General features: G+C 43.1%; 1 protein-coding gene across 2 annotated transcripts in view; it reads right to left on the bottom strand.

Annotated features, from left to right (window-relative positions):
• Positions 1 to 6,094: 6,094 nt before the first annotated feature.
• SPG20 (spastic paraplegia 20 (Troyer syndrome)) overlaps positions 6,095 to 24,030 on the bottom strand; it is a 22,170-nt gene continuing 4,234 nt past the window's right edge. Inside the window, exons 2-8 of one of the 2 annotated variants that reach the window (XM_018554114.1) lie at positions 23,035 to 23,232; positions 18,599 to 18,734; positions 16,720 to 16,914; positions 14,836 to 14,994; positions 14,621 to 14,711; positions 12,623 to 12,668; positions 6,300 to 6,384 (exon numbers count right to left, since the gene is read on the bottom strand). In XM_018554114.1, the coding sequence (XP_018409616.1) occupies positions 12,623 to 12,668; positions 14,621 to 14,711; positions 14,836 to 14,994; positions 16,720 to 16,914; positions 18,599 to 18,734; positions 23,035 to 23,232 (825 nt within the window). In that variant the 3' untranslated portion in view covers positions 6,300 to 6,384. Of the gene's footprint in view, positions 6,385 to 12,622; positions 12,669 to 14,620; positions 14,712 to 14,835; positions 14,995 to 16,719; positions 16,915 to 18,598; positions 18,735 to 23,034; positions 23,233 to 24,030 lie in introns of both variants that reach the window. The other variant, XM_018554106.1, reaches the window with a different exon arrangement.

Genomic DNA, 24,030 nt, shown 5'->3' with positions numbered 1-24,030 from the left:
GGCCTTAGTGAGATCTGAATCTGACTAAAGTCAGGATCAGTCTCTAAGATTATTATTAGCTGTCTAATAGCCAAAAAAAAAAATTTATCAAGCATATCACACAGCAAAAATGTAAAAAGTGTGTCAGTCATTTATGAACAGAAACTGAAAACTAGCTCAGTCAGGAAGGGGTTAAAGGACCTTTACCCCTTTTCACTAAAAATCACATCCGCATGCAACTCTGCATGCAGATTTCAAATTGTCTTACATTCATTAACCACTTGAAGACCATTTTTCATTTACTTACAAATAGAGTTCATCTACTTCCTGGTCCAGTTCTGGCACAAATTATGTAATGCACCCAAGCTTTCCATCCTGGGAAGGTTACATCAGCAGAACATTGCTGGGAAATCTCATCTGTGTTCTCAGGGAAAGACATTTTACTCCCCTGAGATGATGTGCATGGTCACGTGCCAGAGTTCGAGGAAGTAAACGGAGAGCTAGTAACTTGCCCTTAGTAAACATGGCCACTGCCAGAAGACTGGGGAAGAAAAGAGGAATAAGGTATGCAAAGAATACAAAGCTGGCAATTATTTAGAAGTATGTGTTTGTAGATTATCATTACTAAACATTTCTAAATGAGTGTTTGTTGTTATTTTAAAGATCTGGTTCCTCTTTATTATTCAACAAGAAACCCAAACAGCATTAGTGTCCTGAAATGGCCGGAGTCCAGAATTCAATCCAACAGAGAATTTGTGTCTGGACTTGAGAAAGACTGTTCGCTCTTGAATGCCATGCAACTTGCCAGAGCAGTTTTGCAACGGGGAAAACTCTGCAGTGGTCAGGTGTGCAAAGCTGATAGAGACCCATTAGCACAGACTCAAAGCTGCAATTTAGCCCTCGTTCACACCTGAACGTTTTGTAGCGCGTTCTACGCTCGACGAACGCTCTACAAAACGCTCAAAAATATAAATCCCATTGTATTCAATGGTCTCGTTCCCACCTTGGCGTATTTCCGCCCGTCCCTAACGCGCTACAAAACGGCCCACGCCTGAAAAGGTACAGGTACTACTTTGGGCTCTTTTGTTGCGCGTTTCCATTGGGATACAGCCAAGTAGCCTTCGGAAACGCGCGTTTGTCGCGCAACTTTTTTAAACGCGCGACAGACGCGCATATGCAATATGCCTAGGTGTGAACGAGACCTAATGCTGAAGGTGTGTCTGCTTACTTGAAAGAGATGTGTGTAGTATTGTCATTGATATAAATCACTTTGCAGAAGTATGTTTTCACTTCTATTACAGAATACATTTCTATTGATCAGAAAATTACATTTACCGATTTAATGTTCCATGACCATAAATCACGTAAGCTTCCAATGGGGTGAATGCTTCTTATAGGCACTGTATAATCCAATGGGTAATGTATCTCCATTTGTCATCGATATCCTTCATTGTAAATTGTTTGCTTATCTGTATTGGAAATGTGGGAGGAGGAAACATGGATCCACTTTTAAATCACATTTGTACTTGGTTTATGGTAGCATATGCATGCCTAATAAGTTATGCTTTCACTGGAGCAGGGCCAATTTCACTAGATGATGCTGCGTCTTACCTGCAGAGTGGATATGTGTGCTGTTCAGGTTGTAGGTTGATCTGTGCCCTAGCCTAGGCTAAAGGTCGCTCCATTCAAATTGTCTTCCCACCAGGTCCATAAGAAGGTGCAAGGTGGCAGAACGACTTTCCTAATAAATCCCAAACTGCCCTCACCAGCTCAGACCATCACTCACCCTGTCTTTTTCAGTTCCGCACTACTGGACTGGGGGAGGCACCTCCGCCTCCCTCAATGCCTTGAGAATTATCTATAAGGAAGTTGTAAATCAGACACTTACATATTATAATTATACACAGCAAGCCAAATTCTTAAGACAAATAAGTTATTTTATTAAAACGAAAAAAATAAAAATAAATGCAAATTCTCAGAAGTGTTTCAGCAATTTCATTAAATAAATCCAACTCTATACTTCAATTGATCCAACTGAATCTTTAAAAAAGGATTACTTTATAATGCATACAAATTTACTTCTCTTGTAAAAAAGGCACCTGTTTTAGGTTCTTGAAGCCTTATTGGGCCCTTGTTATTTATTACTATGAGGTGGTGATTTCAACTCATCCTCATAGTTAGAGCCAACCTGTGAGAAAAGAAGTTGTCACAGGTCGGCTCTATTGATCGGGAAGTGAGCAGAAACATGCAGCCGATCCGCTCACCTCCCTGCAGTGAGCGTTGACTGTCAGTCATGGCTCCCTGCAGGGATTCCCCTCTCCTATCCTCCAGTGCTGAGTGGAGGAATGGACGAGGGAAGGGGTGGGCACAGCTGGCTCTGCCTCTAGATAGGCAACGCCCACTTTCACTCACACAGCTGGGTGGATCCAGACAGTATTGTCGGGATCTGTCCCGGCTGTGGCGCTCTCAGTATATTGCAGGCAATAGCTCGCTATATGCTGAGCTTTGGGTCACGGGAGGTTAGTATATGTCCTCCTGTGACCCTAAAGAGAAATATGGGGAAACACTTACCCCCTAGTTCTCTTTTAACTCTTGCTGCAGAAGTTAGCAATGTAAGCTGCATTACAGTAATAAGGGCTCAACTGGACTTTAATATCAGAATATATAAACATATGATGGAGTTAGGACGTGTAACTTTGTATTTATTACTCAAATTCACTTTTTTATTGCTATGTGTAGAAAGCTTGTTCAGAAATGCGTGTATGGGTTATCAGCACAAGTTGTAGCTATTTGGTTCACCAAGTTACAGGTTATGTAATCTAAAATCTATATGATCAATCTCTCGTCAAAAAGAAACCATTTCTAAATGCAAAGTGTGTGTCTATATCCATGTGTCACTTCCATTGGTAGCCGATACTACATTCCCTCTAAACTAGACCATGTGAGCAGCATTAGTAAGATTTACTACTCGTGAACGACTCACACTTTGGTAAACTTTGCTGCTTTGGTCAAATCTTCTTTTGGATAGTCTGCGCCAAATATATTACATCGCTTATATAACAATTGTATAGATAAATATCAGTAGCTTCCATTATAAAAGTTCTGCTTTGCAGTCCCCAAAGGCAGTACATTCTCTTATAAACCCCAGAAATACATATTCAACACTGCAATCCAGAATGTTCTATCAGCTTGTTTTTTTCTACATGTACACTATCTGTATTCAAACTGTTATAACTATTACAATAGCCACACCAGATAATATATAGTAGAAGACAAATGAAGATCTGTAAATGGCAGTGGGTTATGGATATGAAAGAAAGTTGATTTGTATTAATAGAACCGATACACAAACTAGGACTGGTCAGTGAGTACAGTTGATGGGTTGGGCATATTGGGCACACTGACACCCCTGAGTGCAAGTGTAGTGCATTAAACAAAATTCTACTTCCAACAACTTTGGAACCATTTCCAACAAAGTGCAATTCCAGAGCATGTAAAGTGCAGAGGTATGAATGTACCCTTGGCCAGTGACAGAATTGCCAAGTCAACACACCTTCTATGGCAACCTTTCTCAACCAGTGTGCCTCCTGGCCATCTCAGGGGGAGTGGGACTGTGATGTGAAGGGGCAATAAATAACTGATGTGAAGATGGGCTACAATGTAAAGGGGGGTGGGGCTTGATTTAAAGGGGGCACCCCATTTGTGTTTTTGCATGAGGCACCCCAGTCTAAAATGTAATAGATTTTAAGGGGGACCCCCAAGATTTTGCATACCTTTAAATGGTGCAGTGACTAAAAAGTAGGCGGAGAAAGGCTGTTCCATGGCACTGCTGCTGAACCAGCGGGGTATCACTTCAACTTTTTTTTTTTGCTTGCAGTTGACATTTTGCGGCATCTACAGGAATGGCAGCAGTTGCATTTTGGAGAGTGTGCTGCTGCAAGGTGTCACCAGCAGCAGAAATGTCAGTGTGACATAGTTCTTCGTATTAAGATACTCTGTCTCCTCATGGAGACAATAATAATTAATGGAGATTAATTTATCTGTGGATGATACTGTGCAGGTCCATTTGACTTCACACTTGGGCTTGAAGTGATGCTCAGGCCATGATAGAGATGCATTATGACACTCTGATGTTAGTTTGTATGCCGGCCTCACTGTTGAAAACAAAGACAAATATAAAAACTGCAATAGCCAACTTGCTTTAAAGTGACACTAAACTCAAGGTAAATCCTAAAAATACATTCAAGTACCCTAACTATTACACAGATAAGATACATTTTTGGTATCACTCGGCTGTAGATCCTCAAATCATCTCTGAATTGGTGCTGACACTGTCCTTCCTTCTGGAGGGGGGCCCATGGTGCCTGTGTGTGTTGTAAAGTAGTCACCGCTCCAAGCTCCCTCCTATGGTAGACTACAATTTCAATACAAATTGGTAGACTAAACGTGAGATTGTAGTCCATGATGGGAGTGAGCTTGGAGCGGTGACTACTTTACAACACACACAGGCACCATGGGCCCCCCTCCAGAAGGAAGGACAGTGTCAGCACCAATTCAGAGATGATTTGAGGATCTACAGCCGAGTAATACACAAATAAGATACATTTTTGTTAATAGTTGAGATACTTGAATGTATTTTTAGGATTTAGCGCCTGAATTTAGTGTCACTTTAAACAATACAAGCTCCAGGGCGGTCACCCTCATCCTTAAGTGTCACTGATTAAGAACAAATATGTAGAAGCATCTTCACTGGCTGCATGTTTGTGGCTGAATGACTGACTAAATAATAGAGTAACAATGCGCATAGCTGTGGCGGAGTTTGCACCTTCAAAAAAACAAGTTGCCATTAGTATTTCATCTATTTCTATCCTATAAAAGGTCTCTCCCCATTAAAGCAGAGTCAGGCAGATGTTTTGCCACACACAGCATTTCCTGGAGCAGACCACACTGTTCCTAGGAGCGGGAATCACAGTATAATGTTTCCTATGCTGGGTTTTGATTGTTCTGCTTAACACAATCAAATGTTAAAGAGCAGAATTTATCAAACCTGGAGCAGACAAAATCTGGAGCAGCTGTGCATGGCAACCAATCAGCTTCTCTTATTTTCAAATCTCAGCTGAACAAACTGAGGAGAGAAGCTAATGGCTGCCATTGGCAACTGCTCCAGATTCTATCTGCTCCAGTTTCAATAAATTCCCCCCCAACGTGTTTTAATAAAGAAAACAGCAGCCTTTCAAAATGCTTCTATGCTCTTACAATAGGAATTTACTTTAGTAAGAACCTTCATCTTTGTCTTGTACTACATAATTCCTAGGGAAATAGTGCATGTTAACAAGTGAAAGCATCGAACGCCAAAACAAAAAATGTCATATATTGCACACCTACAGTGGTGTCTGCATTCATTTTCAAGTACAAAATACCTCTTGCCAGAAATGCGCAGAAAACAGTTGTTATCTAAGCCCTCTGTTCACACTACAATGCGGGTGTGATGGGCAGTGCACTGCGTAAAAATGAAGCATCCAAAATGTAAACCGTGGCAGCTGTGGCCCTGTGCAGACAGCGCTCACTGCCAAAGCTGCCACAACGCACTAGCCCGCCAGCTAAAACGCAGTGTTTAAGTGAACGGACTACGGTGGACAGGGCCCTTAATGTTTAGGCGTGCAATATAAATACACAACCGCTTTCTTCAATATAATCAGCTTACTTTGTGCCCTCTCCCCTTTTCTGATGAATTTCCCCACTTGGCCCCCTTTGGTCAACGCTCATATCTTTAGTTTTAATTAGTGGCTCAAACTGGTTTCCCATCAACATTTTTTCTCTTCTGTTCCTTGAAGGACACAGCGAAGATCTTGAATCTCTAACTGTTGGGTTATAGCACCACTATCAGGAGCAAAACACTGGGCAAAAAAACTAAAGCACAGCCTAGGGGTGGCCAAAACCCCCATCTGTTAAAGGCAGTACAGTTTTTCTAGTGTGAAGACGTAAAGATCTGAGCTCCCTGGTGGGAATCTTAGTTCTCTTTTTGTGATTTGCAAGTTTCTAACCAAGCAGAGTAGCCCATGCCACACCAAAGGAGAACAGGTAGGAAGATACATGTATGTATAAATGAAGACGTTTAGAATAGTGGTTTTGTAAGCTGTTGGAAGGGTTATGGTAAATGAGGGGAGAAGTAGCGTTTCCTGTAAGGCAATGGGTAGAAGGCTGGCAGTGGTTCAGTGAGGCTCCCCCTTCTTAGTTTGTTTCTCGCTCAGTTTGTATTCATCCAGAATCGCATGGCTGGTTTCTTTTGCAGTTTTTTTCACAATGGCTTTTATACCCAGGTGGTCAATATTAAATGCAGTTACTCCGACGTTGATCGCAGAATTGACGGCATCGTGAGTCGCGTACCCGGCCTCCTTTCCATACCTAGATCACAAATGAGAAGATTTCACAAATATTTCCATGTTCACATCGCCGGATGGCATTGAATTAATGCGGATCTAAACCCAACAGCAAAAATCGAATATATTGCCGATTATGAATCCTTAGATATTGTGGCTGCATTCGTTTGCTTTAGGACTTTTCCTTTATTTTCATCTGGTGATCCGGCCAGTAAGTCTGTTAAATATTAAATTTCCTTTAAAGTGCTATTAAAGTTAAAAAAAAGTCTGTTTTTTACATATATCTACTGCTAGCAAGCAGTGCAGCATGTCCCAACATTAAAAAAATGAAGTAAGTGGCCAAATATTTATTAATTTACCTGTGTCTGCACCACTACCTCACGGCTGCAGAACACAGCTTCCCGAACGCAGGAGATGATGTGCACGGGCGCATGTGCACTTCATATTACCGGATGGGAGAGGAGTTATACAAGGTAAGTGAATGAATGCACGCACGCCGGGATCGTGCACGCAGGACAGACTCTGTGGGACATAGGAAGAAATGGGAGTCGGCACAGGATCACAGACTGTCATCAGCGCTGGAGGGACTGTTGGAAACGACTGGAAGGAAGAAGATGTTCTCATCAAGAGGCATCACATAAGGCAAGTACCTACAGCGGTATTTGGGGGACATTAAAATAGCCTTTAATGTCACTTTAACAGACTAAGCTGTCCAGCAAGAAGGTTGAGACAAACCATTTAATACTGACGAGTGATTACAATGGTCAGCTATTCAGGGGCGTCCCGAGACTGGGTGCCACCCGGAGCGGAGACCGGGTGACACCCTGACGTAACGTCCCCACGCACGTGCGTGATGACATCACGCATGCACGGTCATCTAATTGACGCCTGCCGGCGGCTATCTTAGTGATGGGCGCCGGCAGAGAGAGGAGGGGATGTTCACCCAGCGGGATAAGGTATGCCGGCGGGTCCCCACCTCTCCCCTGACACTGTCACTCTCGGTCCATGACCGAGTGCCCGACTTTTTAGAGGGGCCAACACAAAAATGACTGCCAGTCATTTTGGTGTCACCCGAGTGTGGGCCGCAACCCCTTGTGATGCCACTGCAGCTATTATTCATTTATGTAAAACCTTTATCCCATGAGGACAAAAAATAAAACTGTTATGGTAACTACTTTAAAAGTGTTATCTGAAGTTTGGATTTAAAAGAACTATGGGGTAAGTGTTTTTCCCATAGTTCTCTTTAGAGTCACAGGAGGACATATCCTAACCTCCTCCCGTGACTCAAAGCTCAGTATATAGTGTGCTATTGCCCGCAATATACTGAGAGCGCCACAGCCGGGACGGATCCTGACAATACTGTCGTGATCCACCCAGCTGCGTGAGAGTGACAGCTGGCTCTGCCTATCTAGAGGCAGAGCCAGCTGTGCCCACACCAACCCCCGTTCATTCCTCCAGTCAGCGCTGGAGAATCAGAGAGAGCAGGGCAGTGTGGGAGGATAGTCACCGCTCACTGCAGGGAGACGATCGGGAAGTGAGCGCGCAACGGTATGTGTTCGCTCACTTCCCGATCAATAGAGCCGACCTGCGACAGCTTCTTTACCACAGGTTGGCCCTAACTATGAGGATGAGTGGAAATCACTCACCACATGGTTCTCCTGTAATTTTTTTGTCAAATCGATCTAATTCTGCTAATATCCACAGGGTGACAATGCTGCAAGGATATCCAAGGATATCTCCATTCCTCTTCCATAAAGTGGGGCCTCCCTGAAACAAGAAGTGTGGTACCGGCCAGATCACCAGGTAAAAATAAAAGGAGAAAAAAAAACTTAAAAACAACACACAAATGCAACCATCGCATCCAAGGATTGGAAAGCTGCAATACATTAAAACTATTGTTTTTGGGTTTAGATACATTTTACGATTTATTATGGGCACTGTTGTGCAATTAATTTGCCATATTCCTGTCCCAAAATGGGAAGAATGTTTTTGGTAAAGTTGTTTGAGCCAAATAAAAGGCAGCTATTTTGTGCTTACCCCATGGACATTGATAATGGAGTCAAAGCAATACAATAAAAATCTAGTGAGCCCTCTTGGGCTTGTCCATGGGTTATATGTGCTGCTCATTTAGGGAAAGTATTTTTACTCGATAATGTATATGAATTCTAATCTCAGTAACAAAAGATTCACTGACAGTGTTTGGTCTGCTTCCTGGCAAATGAACTGCACAAAGCACCGTGGACCTGAACACATTAGAACTGAATAAGAATTAACCAATTTCATATTTGAAGTGATAAAAATGATGATTCCTCCCCTATCCCCCCAATTACCTGGATTGAACAGAATTCCACTGTTACATGTATGGAAGCAGTACACAAAGCTGTCACACAACTGTCATACTGACACTTGACAGCCCATCCCATACAAGGGGGCTTGTGTATAAAATGTAGAAGAATGGAATGTGAATTGCCCATAACCAATCAGATGATATAGTCTGCATTTTGGTATTTGGCACACATGTTCAGCGCTGTCCTTTGATTTGAATGTGTTGAAGTACTGTACATGCAATATATTAAGCAACACAATATAATGTTGCTGTGTGATGCAATAGCACGCCAGCTATCACACAATTGGGGAATAAGCTAGTAAAGAATAGCAACGATCAAATACAAGATTATATCATCTAATCATGCCAGTGGGACAGTAAGGTGTGACATGTTCCTTTAAGATGTGTTTCTTGTAAAAGAGGAAGGACATTCATTCATACCAAAACTGTGCCCTGCTTCTGCTCAAGTATGGAATGTAGATGATAAAAATGAAATTTTGTTCAATGGAAAGCTATTTTTGTGCTAATGTAACTGTACAGCTGAAAAGAATATATCTAGTTACTATGAAGTTCTGTAGATATAAGTACACAAGTATGTATTTGTGTGTGTAAATGGCAGAATACCAACTATCTACCGATTCTATTGTTTATTATGTCTTTCTCCATGGTCAGAGAGCCTTAGGGTTACATTTGCCTGACCAAAAAAAGTCCCACACGCATATATTTTGTAGGACCACCTTTAGCTTTGATTACAGCACACATTCCCCGTGGCATCGTTTCCATAAGCTTGTGCAATGCCACAAAATGTATTTCCATCCAGAGTTTCATTCATATTTCGCCAAGATCTTGTGATGATGGGAGAGTCAGACCACTGTGTAAAGTCTTCTCCAGCACATCCCAAAGATTCTCAATGGGGTTAAGGTCTGGACTACGTGGTGGCCAATCCATGTGTGACAATGATGTCTCATGCTCCCTGAACCATTCTTTCACAATCTGAGCCCGATGGATCCTGGCATTGCCATCTTGGAATATGCCCAATGTGCCATCAGGAAATAAAAAATCCACTGATGGAAAAACCTGATCCTTTAGTAGAGGCAGGTAGGCAGCTGACCTCATTTTTGGGGACATAACATTGCTGAAGGCTCTCATCTATCTAAATCCAGGCGGTGACTTTTTTTGGCCAGGCAGTGTATAAATAAATGTAATCTACATGTTTTACAGCTTCTAGTGTCAGCACTCTGATTATTGGGCTGTTAATACCAATACCGATTCATTGCCCAATAAGCAAGTTGTTGACACAAAGATGACACAGAAAGTTACAAAGCTGAAGCAGGAACAACGGTTGCCACCTGCCTGGCTATGTGTTGTGGCAGGGGTGTGAGATTCCAAGACTTTCAGAAAAGAACTACAAATTCTTTGGCAGGTAGGTCATAATAAATATATGTTCCGTTTATTTAGTGGTCTACCTTAGCTTTAATCTAGAACATGAATAGGCAAACTCCGGCCCTCCAGTTGTGGAGCAATAACAAGTCCCATTAGGCATTTCAAAACTCTGACAGCTGCAGGCGTGACTTCCAGAGGCAGATGCATGATGGGATTTAGTGGTTTCACCATAGCTGGAGGGCTGATGTTTGCTTACCTTTGATCTAGAACAGGGGTGGCAAACTCCGGCCCTCCAGCTGTTGTGGAACTACAAGTCCCTTGAGGCTTTGCAAGATTCTCACAGCCATGACTCGCAGAGGCAGATGCATCATGGGATTTGTAGTTTCACCACAGCTGGAGGGCCTGAGTTTGCCACCCCTGATCTAGAAGATAGAGGTGCTACCTTATGTGTTTCAACTGGTCTTGCCCTTTAAAGCTTCCTAATAAGCCATATCTGAAGATGCATAAAAGTTGGTTATGTTTTGATCAGACACAGCCCAGTATGATGAAAGTCCTTCCTTTTTACGAGTAGTAGACCCAAAATAAATCAATCATTGTTTTCTCTAGATCACTGATTGTCATACTCAAATATAACATTTTGCAGCACAATGCTAACCATGAGCTGTATATGCTTTATCGTAAATAGATCTGTTGTATATAGCTGTAATCATCCACTTCATCTGTAAGCCCACATTTACCTCTGATTGTTTTGTCACGTCTTCCCCACAGCGTCAATGGTGCCTATTCACACCTTGGCGTTGTGTCACCCGTCCCTTAAAAGAGAACTAAGGAGTAAGTGTTTTTCCCCATAGTTCTCTTAAGGGTCATGGTAGGACATACACTAGCGTCGCCCGTGACCCAAAGCTCAGTATATATAGCCCGTGATATACTGAGACCGCCGCAGCCGGGACAGATCCGAACAATGCTATTGAGATCCACCCAGCTGCGTGAGTGACAGCTGGCTCTGCCTATCTAGAGGCAGAGCCAGCTGTACCCGCCCCTTCCCCCATCCATTCCTCCACTCAACGCTGGAGGATCGGAGAGGGGAAGAGAGGAATCCCTGTGGGGAGCCATGACTGACAGTCACGGCTCTCTGCAGGGAGATGATCAGAAAGCGAGCGATGGTATGTGTTCGCTCACTTCCCGATCTATTGAGCCGACGTGTGACAGTTTCATTGGTCACACGTCGGCTCAAACTATGAGGATCAATAATTTTCACTCACCTCATAGTTCTCCTTTAAAGCTCGGGTGAGAAAAAAAAATAAATCTCAACAGCAACTCAAATAACTGTTTTTTTAGTAGAGCAATGCTCAGTGCGCAGTGGCAGAATAATGACCATAAGCTCACGGTGATCACCATTATTTCAGGAGTGAACTATGTCATTCATTACCCCAAACCCAACTGTGCTGCTGGATATGAAAGAATAAATCAGCTACAGTTCTCATTAATAGAGCTGGCTAGATGAACAGCACATTGACACGTGTTTAATGGATGGTGGGTAGACTGGCCTTCTCCTACAGACTGGTCCTAAATCATATACTTTCTATCACTCTAACATAGTATCTATCCATCGATCGCAGCAGGTTAAAAAAAAAAAAAAATCCCAAAATAGGACAAACTCTTATTCAACTTTATATTCTGTACGGACCTAGCATTTGATCATACACATTTTCCTTTGTTAGATTTAAAAGCAGAACTCCAGGCACAAATTTTATCAACCCTTGTAGAGGGGCTAAACCCGCACTGCAAGGGTTAACTGCTTGTTTTTATCTAGGGACCAAAATAAGAAAAATGTATACTAACCCGATCCTAGGAGAAAGCTGGCTGTCACAGCGCTCCCTACTCTGCTGCCGTGCTGGTATGCCCCTGGGCGTTCTCACGTCCAATACACAATAGGGGCAATTTATCAAAACTGGAGCAGATGTGCACAGGAACCAATCAGCTTCGCTCTCTCATTTTCAAATCTTACCTGAGCAAACTGAAGAGAGATGCTGATTGGTTGCCATGGGCAACTGCTCCAGTTTTGATAAATTCCCCTCTGTATATAGAATGTGATGACATTCGAGGATCCTTAGATCGCAGCAGTGGAGGAGGGAGGGTGGAAGGACCGGTCTAAGAGCAAGCCGGCTCGGAGGTTCTGGAGAGTACAACTTTATTATTTTAGGACCTAGACAAAAATAAGCAGTTAACCTTTGCAGGGGGTAGCACCACTGCAACAGTTACTAAATGTTTTATCCAGAAATATTCTTTAATTCAGCAAACCCCATCTCTCCCTATCAACATATATCATCTCTTGAACCTTAGCCACTGTCACCAACACTGCTATAGAATATCCAGAACCGTCTATCAAATGGAAGATTGCAGCTATAAAAACACTACATATGTAACATTTCTACAAGTTAGCATTTTTAACAAAATGTTTTTTTAGGGTATGATGATATTTGATCCACCAAAGCTTTAATTAGGGATAAAGCGATTGATTAACATATTAAAAGTACACATAAACGGTATTCACTCAGGGTTTTGTAGCCGGAGGTTCAACAACATCAATTCCCTGATATCTAGAAGGAAAATAATTACACTTATGTTAACATTACAACATTATTAACAATATCATCTCAACCCTAAGAGATGTTCTATAGCCGAGTGAAGTTACAGCTATCGGCACATTGGTTTCAGGATTTCCATTTTAAATTGAACGTCACCATCTGCTTTGAACACCTTTTAAACGATCAGGTAAGCGTGTCCCGACATTACATACTGTGTTCAGACACTGTTAAGCCTAAAAGGTGCCCATACACCTTACAATTATCTGCAGATTTTCTGTGGTCAGATGGAAAAAGTGCAACAGATTGGCCCAGGTGGAGATTACTCCATCCACACAGTTAAGTGTAGATGGAGGAATCTGTTGCACCTTTTCCATCTGACCACAGAAAATCTGCAGATAATTGTAAGGTGTATGGCCAGCTTAACTCTCATTAAAAATAGAAACAACCTGTTCACCATCAAAGCTTTATATCTAACCATTCAGATAATGTCTCATCTCCATTTGGATCGTCAGCCTTCAATACCAGTTTTCACCAGCAGATGGTGCACTGGTAGCATAAATATACAGCAAGCCATCCCTATATAAAAGTCTGGAATTGCAGGACGTGAACCTGACCCAACTGTCACTATGCAGAGGGGGCCACAAGCTAGAAAGGGGAAGACAAACCTTAAATTATGTGCAAATACAAACGTTTTTTATATGCATTTTCTCCGTTCATCAGAAATGATTGTTACAGCCATGTTAAAATTGTACCTGTTGAGCCGTGAAGTTTTATCTGTGTATTAGCAGGCAGCACCATTTCTCATGCCACCTCTCCTCTTCTAATACAGAGGCAGACTTCTCAACTTAAAATGACAAAAGATCACAGAACTGCCTGTTGTCACTAGGAACTTTTAGAACAGTTCTGTTTCGCATTTGTATACTTCTCTTGAAAGCTTCTTTATAAAAATTGTGTATCAAAGCGGAATCCCAGGAATGATCTTCATGGATAGCTACATTGGTCGGGCTTGGCTCGATGTATTATCCATATTCAATTATATTTATTTAATCCCCAGAAGGATGCTAAAAATCACTTATTTAGATTAGTCAGTGGCTTCACCTCTGCAGACTGAGCAAAGGGAGTCACTCACTGGGCACTGCCACCATTCAGAAGAACACCTAGTATTTTTTTCAATGAATACAAGTCATTCTCTGCTTGTTGAGTGGTGGTGGTGCCCAATGAGTGACACCCTTTGCTTAATGTGCAGAGAGGAAGCCCTGTATGCAACGCTGACTAATAAGTTGATTTTCAGCATCCCCAGCAGCCCACTGGAGATGTATTATGGATAATTACATTGAGTCAAGCTGGACCAATGTCAGTATCCATAAAAGATCATTCCTGAAGTTCCGCTTTAAATCCCATGGCCACCTGTGTAAGTGATTAGCATTTATTGTGGTAATATAGAGGTGCAGTGATGATGTATGTGCACATTTTCATGACTCACATTGCAGGCCTTCTTAAATTATTATGGGGTTTTTAGTGGGCCTGAGTCCTACAAATTGAACATTTTCTCCACAGGAAACTCAATGTGACACTGGAGTCAGATTGTAAAGCAGCTGCCTCCTCCATGCGAGTCGTTGTACGAAGACACTGCGCACCAGCTCTGCCTTTCCGGCCACAATACACTGTCGGGGGGGAGGGGGGTTGCCGCTATGAATACTAATGAATAGAGGGAGATAACTCAGAGTCTTCATTTACACACACTGCTTGCAGAGCACAGGAGGTGGACATTTCAAAAGAAGCTGAATGAGATGAAAAAGGACAAAACAAGTTTCTGTGTTCATGTACACATTCTTCATATGCCTGCTTCATGTTCACTCTGTGTATATTGCTGATATTTGTTTTTTTTAAATACCTCTGAAAAAAGTTGAAAATTGGCTTTAAATACATTATCCAGTATGAAAGCTCTCAGGAATGACACCTACTTGTATTTCACGGTATGCACAGTCTCTGTGGCCACACTCTTAGCGACGTTCTTCCCAGCATACTCCAGGCCCTGCCAGACAGTTGCAAATCCTATAGATACGATGGAAAGATAAGATGGAAAGATAAGATGGATAAGAAAGATATAGAAAGATAAAAAGGTGACATGCTGGTGAATCTTAAAAGGAGAAAACAATATCCATGCTCTTGTGAATACCTTGCACACCACTAGCTGCTACCACCATAGCGCCATCCAATGGAGACTTCCCATCCTTGTCTTTCTTCAGAGATTCTGGAATTAACTTGCTGCCATGTTTCTTCACATGTGGCCCAAGTTCCCTGCCGACACAGCTCGCAATGGCACAGACGCCATCCACTACGGGAGATTTATACAATTTTTACTAATTACATACTCACACTGGTGACATATATACATTTAGGCTTCTCTCACACTGGTGACATATATACGTTTAGGCTTCTCTCACACTGGTGACATATATACATTTAGGCTTCTCTCACACTGGTGACATATATACATTTAGGCTTCTCTCACACTGGTGACATATACATTTAGGCTTTTCTCAACACCAACACAGTTGCTAATATCAACCAAAGATTTAAAATGTCTTACTCTATAATGCTGATATTTGATACTCTATTATTTTGGGGACTGAAGATATAAATCTTAAATTTGCAAAATGAAAAGTATAGATGTTACCTACCAAAAAAACAAAAACACACATTCTGTGCAAAATGTGGGAGCCACCATTGCCGAGGGCAATATGGGAGCAGCCACTGCCAACACCCCTCAAACACTAGTTGCTGGGTCCTATGTGACTTAAATATTTTCAGAGTCACTGAACTGGAATAAGCAAGCAGGTTCAATAATCAAACTGATATGAAAACTCCTGATCTGCAGGCCTGTACCTCCAAAAGCAACTGGACTGGCATGACAGCGAGGCACTTAGCATTTTAAGAAGAAGAAGTCAGCAATGGCAGCTTCCATATCCTCTCAGAAGAGACCTAAAGCTGAACTCCTGGATACATACAAGAGCCATGTGTATTGTGGCTTGAGTCTTGGTGTGTTTTGTGTATTTCTTCCAGATCTGTGCAGTGATCCAGTGTGAACATTTCCCTCTGTACAGGAACTTCCTGTAATAATATAATATGTAATATATTATGTATCTTATTTGTGTCTCACTCGGCTGTAGATCCTCAAATCATCTCTGAATTGGTGGTGACACTGTCCTTCCTTCTGGAGGGGGGGCTACTTTTGTTCCCCATGGTCCCTGTGTGTGTTGTAAAGTAGCCACCGCTCTAAGCTCGCTCCTGTGATGGACTACAATCTAATATTTAGGTTATTAATTTGCACTGAGATTGTAGTCCATCATAGGAGCGAGCTTGGATCGGTGACTACTTTACAACACACACACAGGGAGCATGGGGAACAAAAGTAGCCACCCTCCAGGACAGTGTCGGCACCAATTCAGAGATGAGGATCTACAGGCGAGCGATACACAACTAAGATACATTTTTGTTCATAGTTAGGGTACTTGAATGTATTTTTAGGATTTACCTCCTGTATTTAGTGTCATTTTAACGCACTACACCATAATACACAGGTAGTTCCCGGCTATGCGCTGGGATGAGCTGCGCCGCATGTAAGATGGCACTGCGACGCACCACCAATATTATTACTGCAAAGCACAGATGTGATAAAAGCCTTAGATTTGGTTACCGGTGTTACTTCTATGTGAATAATAATGAGATTATTTTAAATTGCATAGCTGGACTGAATGGTGTTTTCCATTCTGCCTGCAGTTCAGCTTTAATAATTTTCAATAACCCAACCAAATGATCCACCCACCCATTCATCGACTTTCAAGGCAGTTATTAAACAATAAAAGGCAAAAGCAATTATGATACCGAGCTCACAGTGCTGCTGTGGGCACATTAATAAAATAGCAATATAAACTTTGTAATTGCTGGGTTTTCCTGTTTGTCAGTATGAAAACGATATCATTAAAATCGCAGAGTAATATTGCGCACGCCCACGCTTACCAGGTGCTGCAAGCCGATATTCAGTTAGAATATTTATTACCTAGGAACTGGCTGACTTTCACTGCGCCGCCAGTGGCTTGCTTTGCCACGTGAAGTCCCTTGGCCACTGTGGGGTTGACTTCCATAGGTCTGTCCTCAGGCTGGATATGCTCTCTTAATTTTGTAGCACCCTTGTGAATGGCCTTTTCTGTCAGCTCTGCTCCTTTCACCAGGCCCCAGTTCAGCCAAGAGGCCCCTAGGTTGAAACACAGTATTAAGAGTACAATAAAAGCAATATGTTATACGGCAATCTACTGATAGTGAGAAGCCTCAGACCATGCCCCGTTCTATATCCGAGCACATGTGTTTTTATGGTGGACATTCTCATTGACACTTTGCTGATAATTGAATGTGTGCCGGACATATCTGTAGCATCTCTGGCATGTTCCACACATGTATCAGCTTCTCAAAAATTAGAATAAACCTCTCTATTGGAAGGCTTGAGAATGTGATGTCTTGTTCAAGTCACAAAATGTGTGAAATGCTATGCTCTTCATTTCTTAGTTCTTCACAGAATTAGGACCCTTTCAGACAGGTGCCTTCAGTTCTGATCAAAAGGGTATCCATGCACAGATCCCCTGCAGATCGGACCGGATGTCACCGCTGTGAAAAAAAAAACAAATGACTGGACCCATGCCGGTCTATGGGGAATCGTATTTAGATGGACATGTGTCCATTTACATCAGATTACCTCTGATCCGGCACGGTCAGGTCCATGGAAACGGAACTCCGATTCATTTGTTTTTCCGGACCTGGCTGGAGCTGGGGGTAACCGGATGTAAATTGACGCATGTTCGTTTAGATCTGGCTGCCTATTGACTAACACTGGGCTTCTGATCCGGTCTTCCTAAAACAAAAAAAACAAGCGGACCTGATCGGAATGCCCGTGCGAAAGGTGCCTTACAGTGAATGAAAGGTTTTACAATGTTTTGGCTCTTCTGTTACAGCTAAAAGATCAGGGAGGCAAGGAACTCATATGCAGACAGAACATCCGACAAGTGCCAACATTCATCAATTCCTGGAAGCCTCATGGGTCAAAACCCAGAAAAGAATCGCCTCTCTACTCAGGCTTTCCATTATAGAGTACAGTACTCCATCCAAAACTGACATGCACCAATGGATTGAATTACTTTCCAGCTTCTTACATCTCCAAAGACAAGATGTCCCTGCAGTAGTTTAGTCTACAGCAACTCCCACAAGCCCATAAAACCTCTTACAGCTGAATCCTCTATTATCCATTGATGTTAACATCATTTAGATTTGTAATGGTCAGGCTGGTAAAGTTAAAGTGTAGGATGGGGATAGCCATCCATCCATGCAAAACTGACCTGATCTGCTTTGTGTGGAAGTGACTTTTAAATAGTAAGGGATAGCTGTAATTATAACTGTACAGAATAATAGCTGCCCTTTATTGCAAAATCCACTTATCTACTATCAATCTCCATCTCTGCACCATATGGCTTTTCTGCAGGAACTTTTCCCTTACTGTAGTCACCAGCAGGAGACAAAAGGTTTACAAGTGCGAGGATTGAAGCTAGACACGGCCTGCTCTATCTCCTCCACTGAATGGCATCAGGCCCTAGCAGAGGGGTAGCCAAGCTCCGGCCCTCCAGCTGTGGTGGAACTACAAATCCCATGAGGCATCTCTCTCCGGGAGTCATGTCTGTAGCTGTGAGAATCTTGCAATGCCTCATGGGATTTGTAGTTCCATCACAGCTGGAGGGCCAGAATGACATCTTGTTCTATCACAGGGCCCAGCAGAGAGAAGGAACATTGGATCATTTTGCACTGCTTTTGAGTTTAGTATAATGTTTGATTTCCTCCTGAGCAGATCTGCAATTACCAAGTTGATAACATAAAATGATGATCTTATGCGTTACCTTGCAGAATTCCATGGGCAACTTTCTCACTCCATGGTGGCAAGTCATCTTTCTCCTTTGGTTCAGGTTCAGCCTCAGGTATAGTAACATGTACAGTCTGACTCAAGTCTATGACCTCTCCCAATGCTTCACTGGGCTAAAGGAGCAGAGAAAATAGAAGGTATTATTATGGCCATCTACCAGTTATACAAGACAAGGTGTGCATGGTCATACAATGATGGGTATATTATCCTGTTGCTGTATTCCAAGATGTGCCATCCAGAGAAAAATACCTATATACTTGGAGTCTGATACAACATAATATTCTCTGGAAGCTTTCTCAGGTCTATACATGTTGTATCGGAGGAATATATGCATTTTGTGTATCCCATGTCCCGTATAGCAGGGCATGTGCCGTGCCATGTTGCTGAGAAACATAGGAAAGTCCTATGCTCCTTAGCTTCATCTAGTGGGGGTATTGCTGTGTGAATGGCATCCACCCAGCTACACGACACACGGGGCGGATGGGTTAAACATCAGCCCCTAGATCTCTGTACAGTGACAAACCATTGGTACCCATTAGTGTTCTTTATAGAATGCCAGATCTCCGGTCCCCACTGATGTAGTTGAAAAGAGCAGCATGAGGATCCATCCACACCACAGTGCACACCTTAGCTTGCACAAGACATGCACGTGCCGGTATGGGTTTTGAATTGTGTTGCAATGTTGTTTACATTTTTAGGTTATTCCTGTGCACTGCAGTGCATTGTGACATAATGCAGCATGTTCTGATTTTTTTTTAAGCCTGCACCGATGCAGCACATTGATGTGAATATAAACCATAGAACAGGGGTATTCAAGTCTCTGACAGCCATAGACATGACTCCCAGAAACATGACGGGATTTGTAGCTTCACCACACTTGGAATGCCAAGGTTTCCTACTATTGCCATAGAACATAAGGCAGTTTGCCTTGTCCTTGTGTTGGTAATACATTGGGCAATGCATCTTTGTAGTAAAGGAATTTAGTGTTAGGTAGGAAGATTGACCAATGGATGGAACTGCAGTTTGTGTAATGTTGATGCCTGGAACACATAGACCAAGTTTACTTTCTGAGACAGAAACAATTTATATGGCAAAAAAGGCAGGTCTGGAGTAGAGGTCATATTAATCACCAAATTTTGTTGAGTTGCTGTTTTAAGTACATCTTGTCTGTTTATTTCACCCATGTGCTATGATAATATACAGTACATTTGTATTATTATATCACACACACACACACACACACTGAGTGGCCAGATTATTATGACCACCCCATCAGTACTTCGTTGGGCCACGAGATGACTTCGCTGGGCCGCCTCGTGACTCCACGAGATGTTGAAAGGTGATGCGAGGAATCTGACACTGCACTGTTGCCCTTCTGTTGTCTTGTACCAGTCTTGCCACTCTCCGTTCTGCCATAACATTGACTAGTCGCTGACGGACACAATTCGCACGTTCAGACCCAAATTTCTGTGGGAGGAAACGCCGGCCGCTCACAGCGCTCTACACCGCAGCGCTCGGCCGGCTGTCACTTTCTCTTCTCCTCGCTGGGACATAGAGCAGCGCCCAGCAGGGAGAAAAGAAATCACGGATGCGCCGATGTATCGGCAGGAAAATGGCACTTTCGGCATTATGCCAAAAGTGCCATTTTCGGCCGATATGTTTCGGCGGCCGATATATCGGTGCATCCCTACTAATTTGCCTACAAAACGTCAGGTGGTCATAATAAACTGGCCACTCAGTGTATATATACACACACACTATGCAAGGCCTGGACAAATCCCAGGAGCCAGGTAGACAATGCTCTCCAAATGTTACAGCCAGTGTCCAACATTTAAGGTTTTCTCTAGTTGTCAATGAGGCTGGATTGGACAGACTGGCTCCTGAATTCCATAAGATCTGTCCACCCCTGATATATGCATTCACTGTATATATGGATGAAAATAGACAACATGTACAATACTTAAAACTTGCCATATCTCGGTGTCAGACAAACAGGGCTGAATGTGGACATTGGACAAATCCACACGGCCCGCTTTGTTTTATAGACAACATCTTCTTTGTATTGCCCTGATTAATGCAGCAGAATGTCTCACGCAGCATAAACTGGAAAACGTCCAGTCTGGTACAGAGGAGAAAGATCTGTGCCCTTTGTTCCACAGATCAGCCATGGAGATAAATCTGTAAATAACAAGCACTGAAAACTATAGTACTGTAGCATGGTTATTACTGCAAATGTATCAGGAATCCCGACCATCTCAGAGCCATCACTAAACAGCTAAAAAAAACAGACAAAAAAAAAAAAAGGAAAAGGAAATAGATGCTAAAGGACGCAGAACAGCTTAAGAGTCCAAAACGAGTAGCTCCACCCCCGACCAAATAGCCCAACATCTAAACATTAAACATAGTCCCCAGAGAAAAATTGTACAATGAATATTACCCGATTTCCAGCACCCCTGTATATAACATCCAGGGGGTCCAGGTCAATTCAAAGCTTTTTTTAGTATCTTGGAGGATGCTGTGAAGTTTCTCATGGACCATAATCCACGACATTTTTTGTTTAACCAAGTGGAATGGAATTGTTGGCGATTTCCAAGCCCTAGCTATGGTTATTTTGGCTGCCAACAGAAAGAAGTACTTCCATGTCCTACATAATGAGGGATTCCTAATACCGGCTTTTGTTGGGTTGGGAGCAGACCAATGTTATGTTGTATCAGACTCCAAGTGCTTCTCCTAGACACTTCTCCTTCAATGTTTTAGTCCTATGCAGGTTATTTAGGCAGCCATGCAACCCTTCCATACCAATGGTGATTATGTTATTTTTGAATTTGCCAAGAAAAAGGAAGGGTTGTTTTGATTTTCAACGTGGCTTGATTGGTTAGGTAAAAAGTAAAGGGGTTCTTCAAAAAAGTTGATCCATCGTATTACCTTTGGCTCCAAGAACAAATGCATAATGTTTATTAGATGTTCAGTTAGGTCTCATGCACACGGGGCGTTTATATGTGTCTGGGGTTACCTACGGCAAGAACCTGCAGATTCTTGCAGCAGGAATCCGGGGGGGAGGGACTTTTCGGGCTCTATCTCTAAGGTGAAGAAAACCCTGCTCAGATTTGTCATCATTGCTGTTAGAGCCTTAAAAGGAGAACTATGCGGTGAGTGCTTTTCACTGAACCTCATAATCTGAGCCGACCTGTGACAATGAAACTGTAACAGGTCGGCTCAGTAGATCGGGAAGTGAGCGACCACATACAGTCGCTCGCTCACTTCTCGATCTATCCCCGCAGGTGAGCCGTGACAGGGGAGTGACTGGATTCCCCCCTCCCCTGTCCGATCCTCCAGCACTGACCAGATGGGGGAGGGGGCGGGTGAAGATGGCTCTGCCGCTAGATAGGCAGAGCCAGCTGTCACTGACGCAGCTGGGCGGATCCAGACATAATTGTCGGGATACGTTTCAGCTGCGGCGTCTCATTATACCGCGAGCTGCAGTTCGCGATATACTGAGCTTTGGGTAACGGGAGGACGCTGGTGTGTGTTCTCCCGTTACCCTTCGGTGAACTATGGGAAAAAGCCCTAACCCCATAGTTCTCCTTTAATACCACGGAATTGGAATTCCCCTGTCGTTCCCTCGGTTTCTGAGTGGACAGCGGACATGTGTCGACTGATGAGATCTGAGGCGCTAATTGCAGAATGAGCTGACCGATCTGATACCTTTATGGCCAGATGGATGCCCTGGATTTTGTTCGTGGATACTGAGGAGTTTCGGTCTCTAAGCGGAGTTCACATAGGTCTCCCTAGTACCCCAGCAACTGTGGGGGTGATTCTGCATGCTGCTTGGCGGGTACTCCTCCCCCCCTACAAACTGAAGCAGTGAGCGGACATCTCCACCTCCCCCCCCCTGCTTAGATACTAAAAGCCTAAGGCTAGCTATACAAGGCTTGAATTCCTGCTGAATCAGGTGAATTTTGGGCCATGGGTGGTCCTGCTGGCACCACCTGAAGCAGCCAAGTGGAAATTTCATCCAATCAGTTGTACTCCCTGCTCAGGTATTCAGAAGGCGGCAGGTGCCAGCTGTGGAATTCATAGCTGGAATGGGAGATTCCTCTCATCCTTGATTTTTAGCACGGATATGGGAATCAAGTGATTCCTCTCCTTCAGTCCGCTCGGCTGAATGAATGAGAAATCTAGCCATGTATGGCCAACTTTGAAAGTGTACCGAACCCTTGTGACTCAATAAGTGCAAGGCTCACATTTTGATGATCAGGTTTTAAAGCTGGCCTCCTTAAACTTTTTCCACTCGTGACCCTGCGCGACCCACACATTAAGAAGCCCTGTTCCGTTTTAAACAACTGACACCTATGGTGACTTCCTGCTGACTCTACAGTCCCCATGCAATGGTCTGATGTCGGTTTTATTTACCTGGATTCTCAGGTCTGACATTTGTTTCAGAAGATCTTCAAACAGCTCCAGGTCAGCAGCAGGCAGCTCGGCAGAGAGTACCACCCCTACGTAGGACCCTGGGGCCTGGGACATCAGGTCTGGGAACATGTAGACCCCCACGTTAGAGCGGAGTACAGGGGACTGAGTGCACATGAGAGGGTACAGCCAATCACACACCTGCCAAAAGAAAAAAAACACAAATGACCATGTTATCTGGAAGACAGTCACGGTACAATCTGACGCTGCATACAGTGAACACATAGACTGACCAGAAAATGCATTACACGGGATCACCACTCCCACCCCTTTCATTTAATGCACAAGGACAGCCTCCGATTTTAACCACCTTGCTGCTTTTATCTGTCCTTCTGGGAACACCAATTGTTAAGCCATGAGAACATGCAGTCCAGGTGTTCTCAGGTCCACCCACTGGATGCTCATTCCACTACTGCACATGGAGTATACCGCTGGCATAGAGATACGATTATATCTCTATAATGAATGATAATTGGATATTTATATTAGCAAATGTCTGCTAGGGACTGCGCAGGATGTTGGAGACTCTACTATGTAAAGTGATACTAAAATTCAGTCACGAAGGGGTTAAGTTAATTCAAATGCTGATGAAATCACTTACAATGGTTGCTGCTTCTTGATGTTTAAAAGTTTTAGTTTCCTGCAGAATCAGCCGGTTCCTGATCAGTGGTCCTGATATCCTGTTTTAGGGTGGCTTCTTTCCCTATAGAGCCACCCTCTGACCCTTGTGATCTTATACTGGACAGGAAGTTCAGGGAAGCAGAGCTGAGAGAGTTGGAGCCGTTCTGCAGCATGATGACTAAGTGCTTGGGCAAAAATGTAAGGAAATACTTTGCTGGGCAATGGGTATCTGTCTGATCCGGATTCATTATTGAAAAAAAGGTCTGAGAGTTTAATAAATACTTCAACACTCTATTTTATTATTTTGCTGTACACATT

Source organism: Nanorana parkeri, unplaced genomic scaffold, assembly GCF_000935625.1.
Source record: "Nanorana parkeri isolate BGI_ZX_2015 unplaced genomic scaffold, ASM93562v1 scaffold8, whole genome shotgun sequence".
Lineage (NCBI taxonomy): Eukaryota > Metazoa > Chordata > Amphibia > Anura > Dicroglossidae > Nanorana > Nanorana parkeri.
The sequence above is the reverse complement of the archived record's forward strand: the minus strand, read 5'-3'. Positions and strand labels throughout refer to the sequence as shown.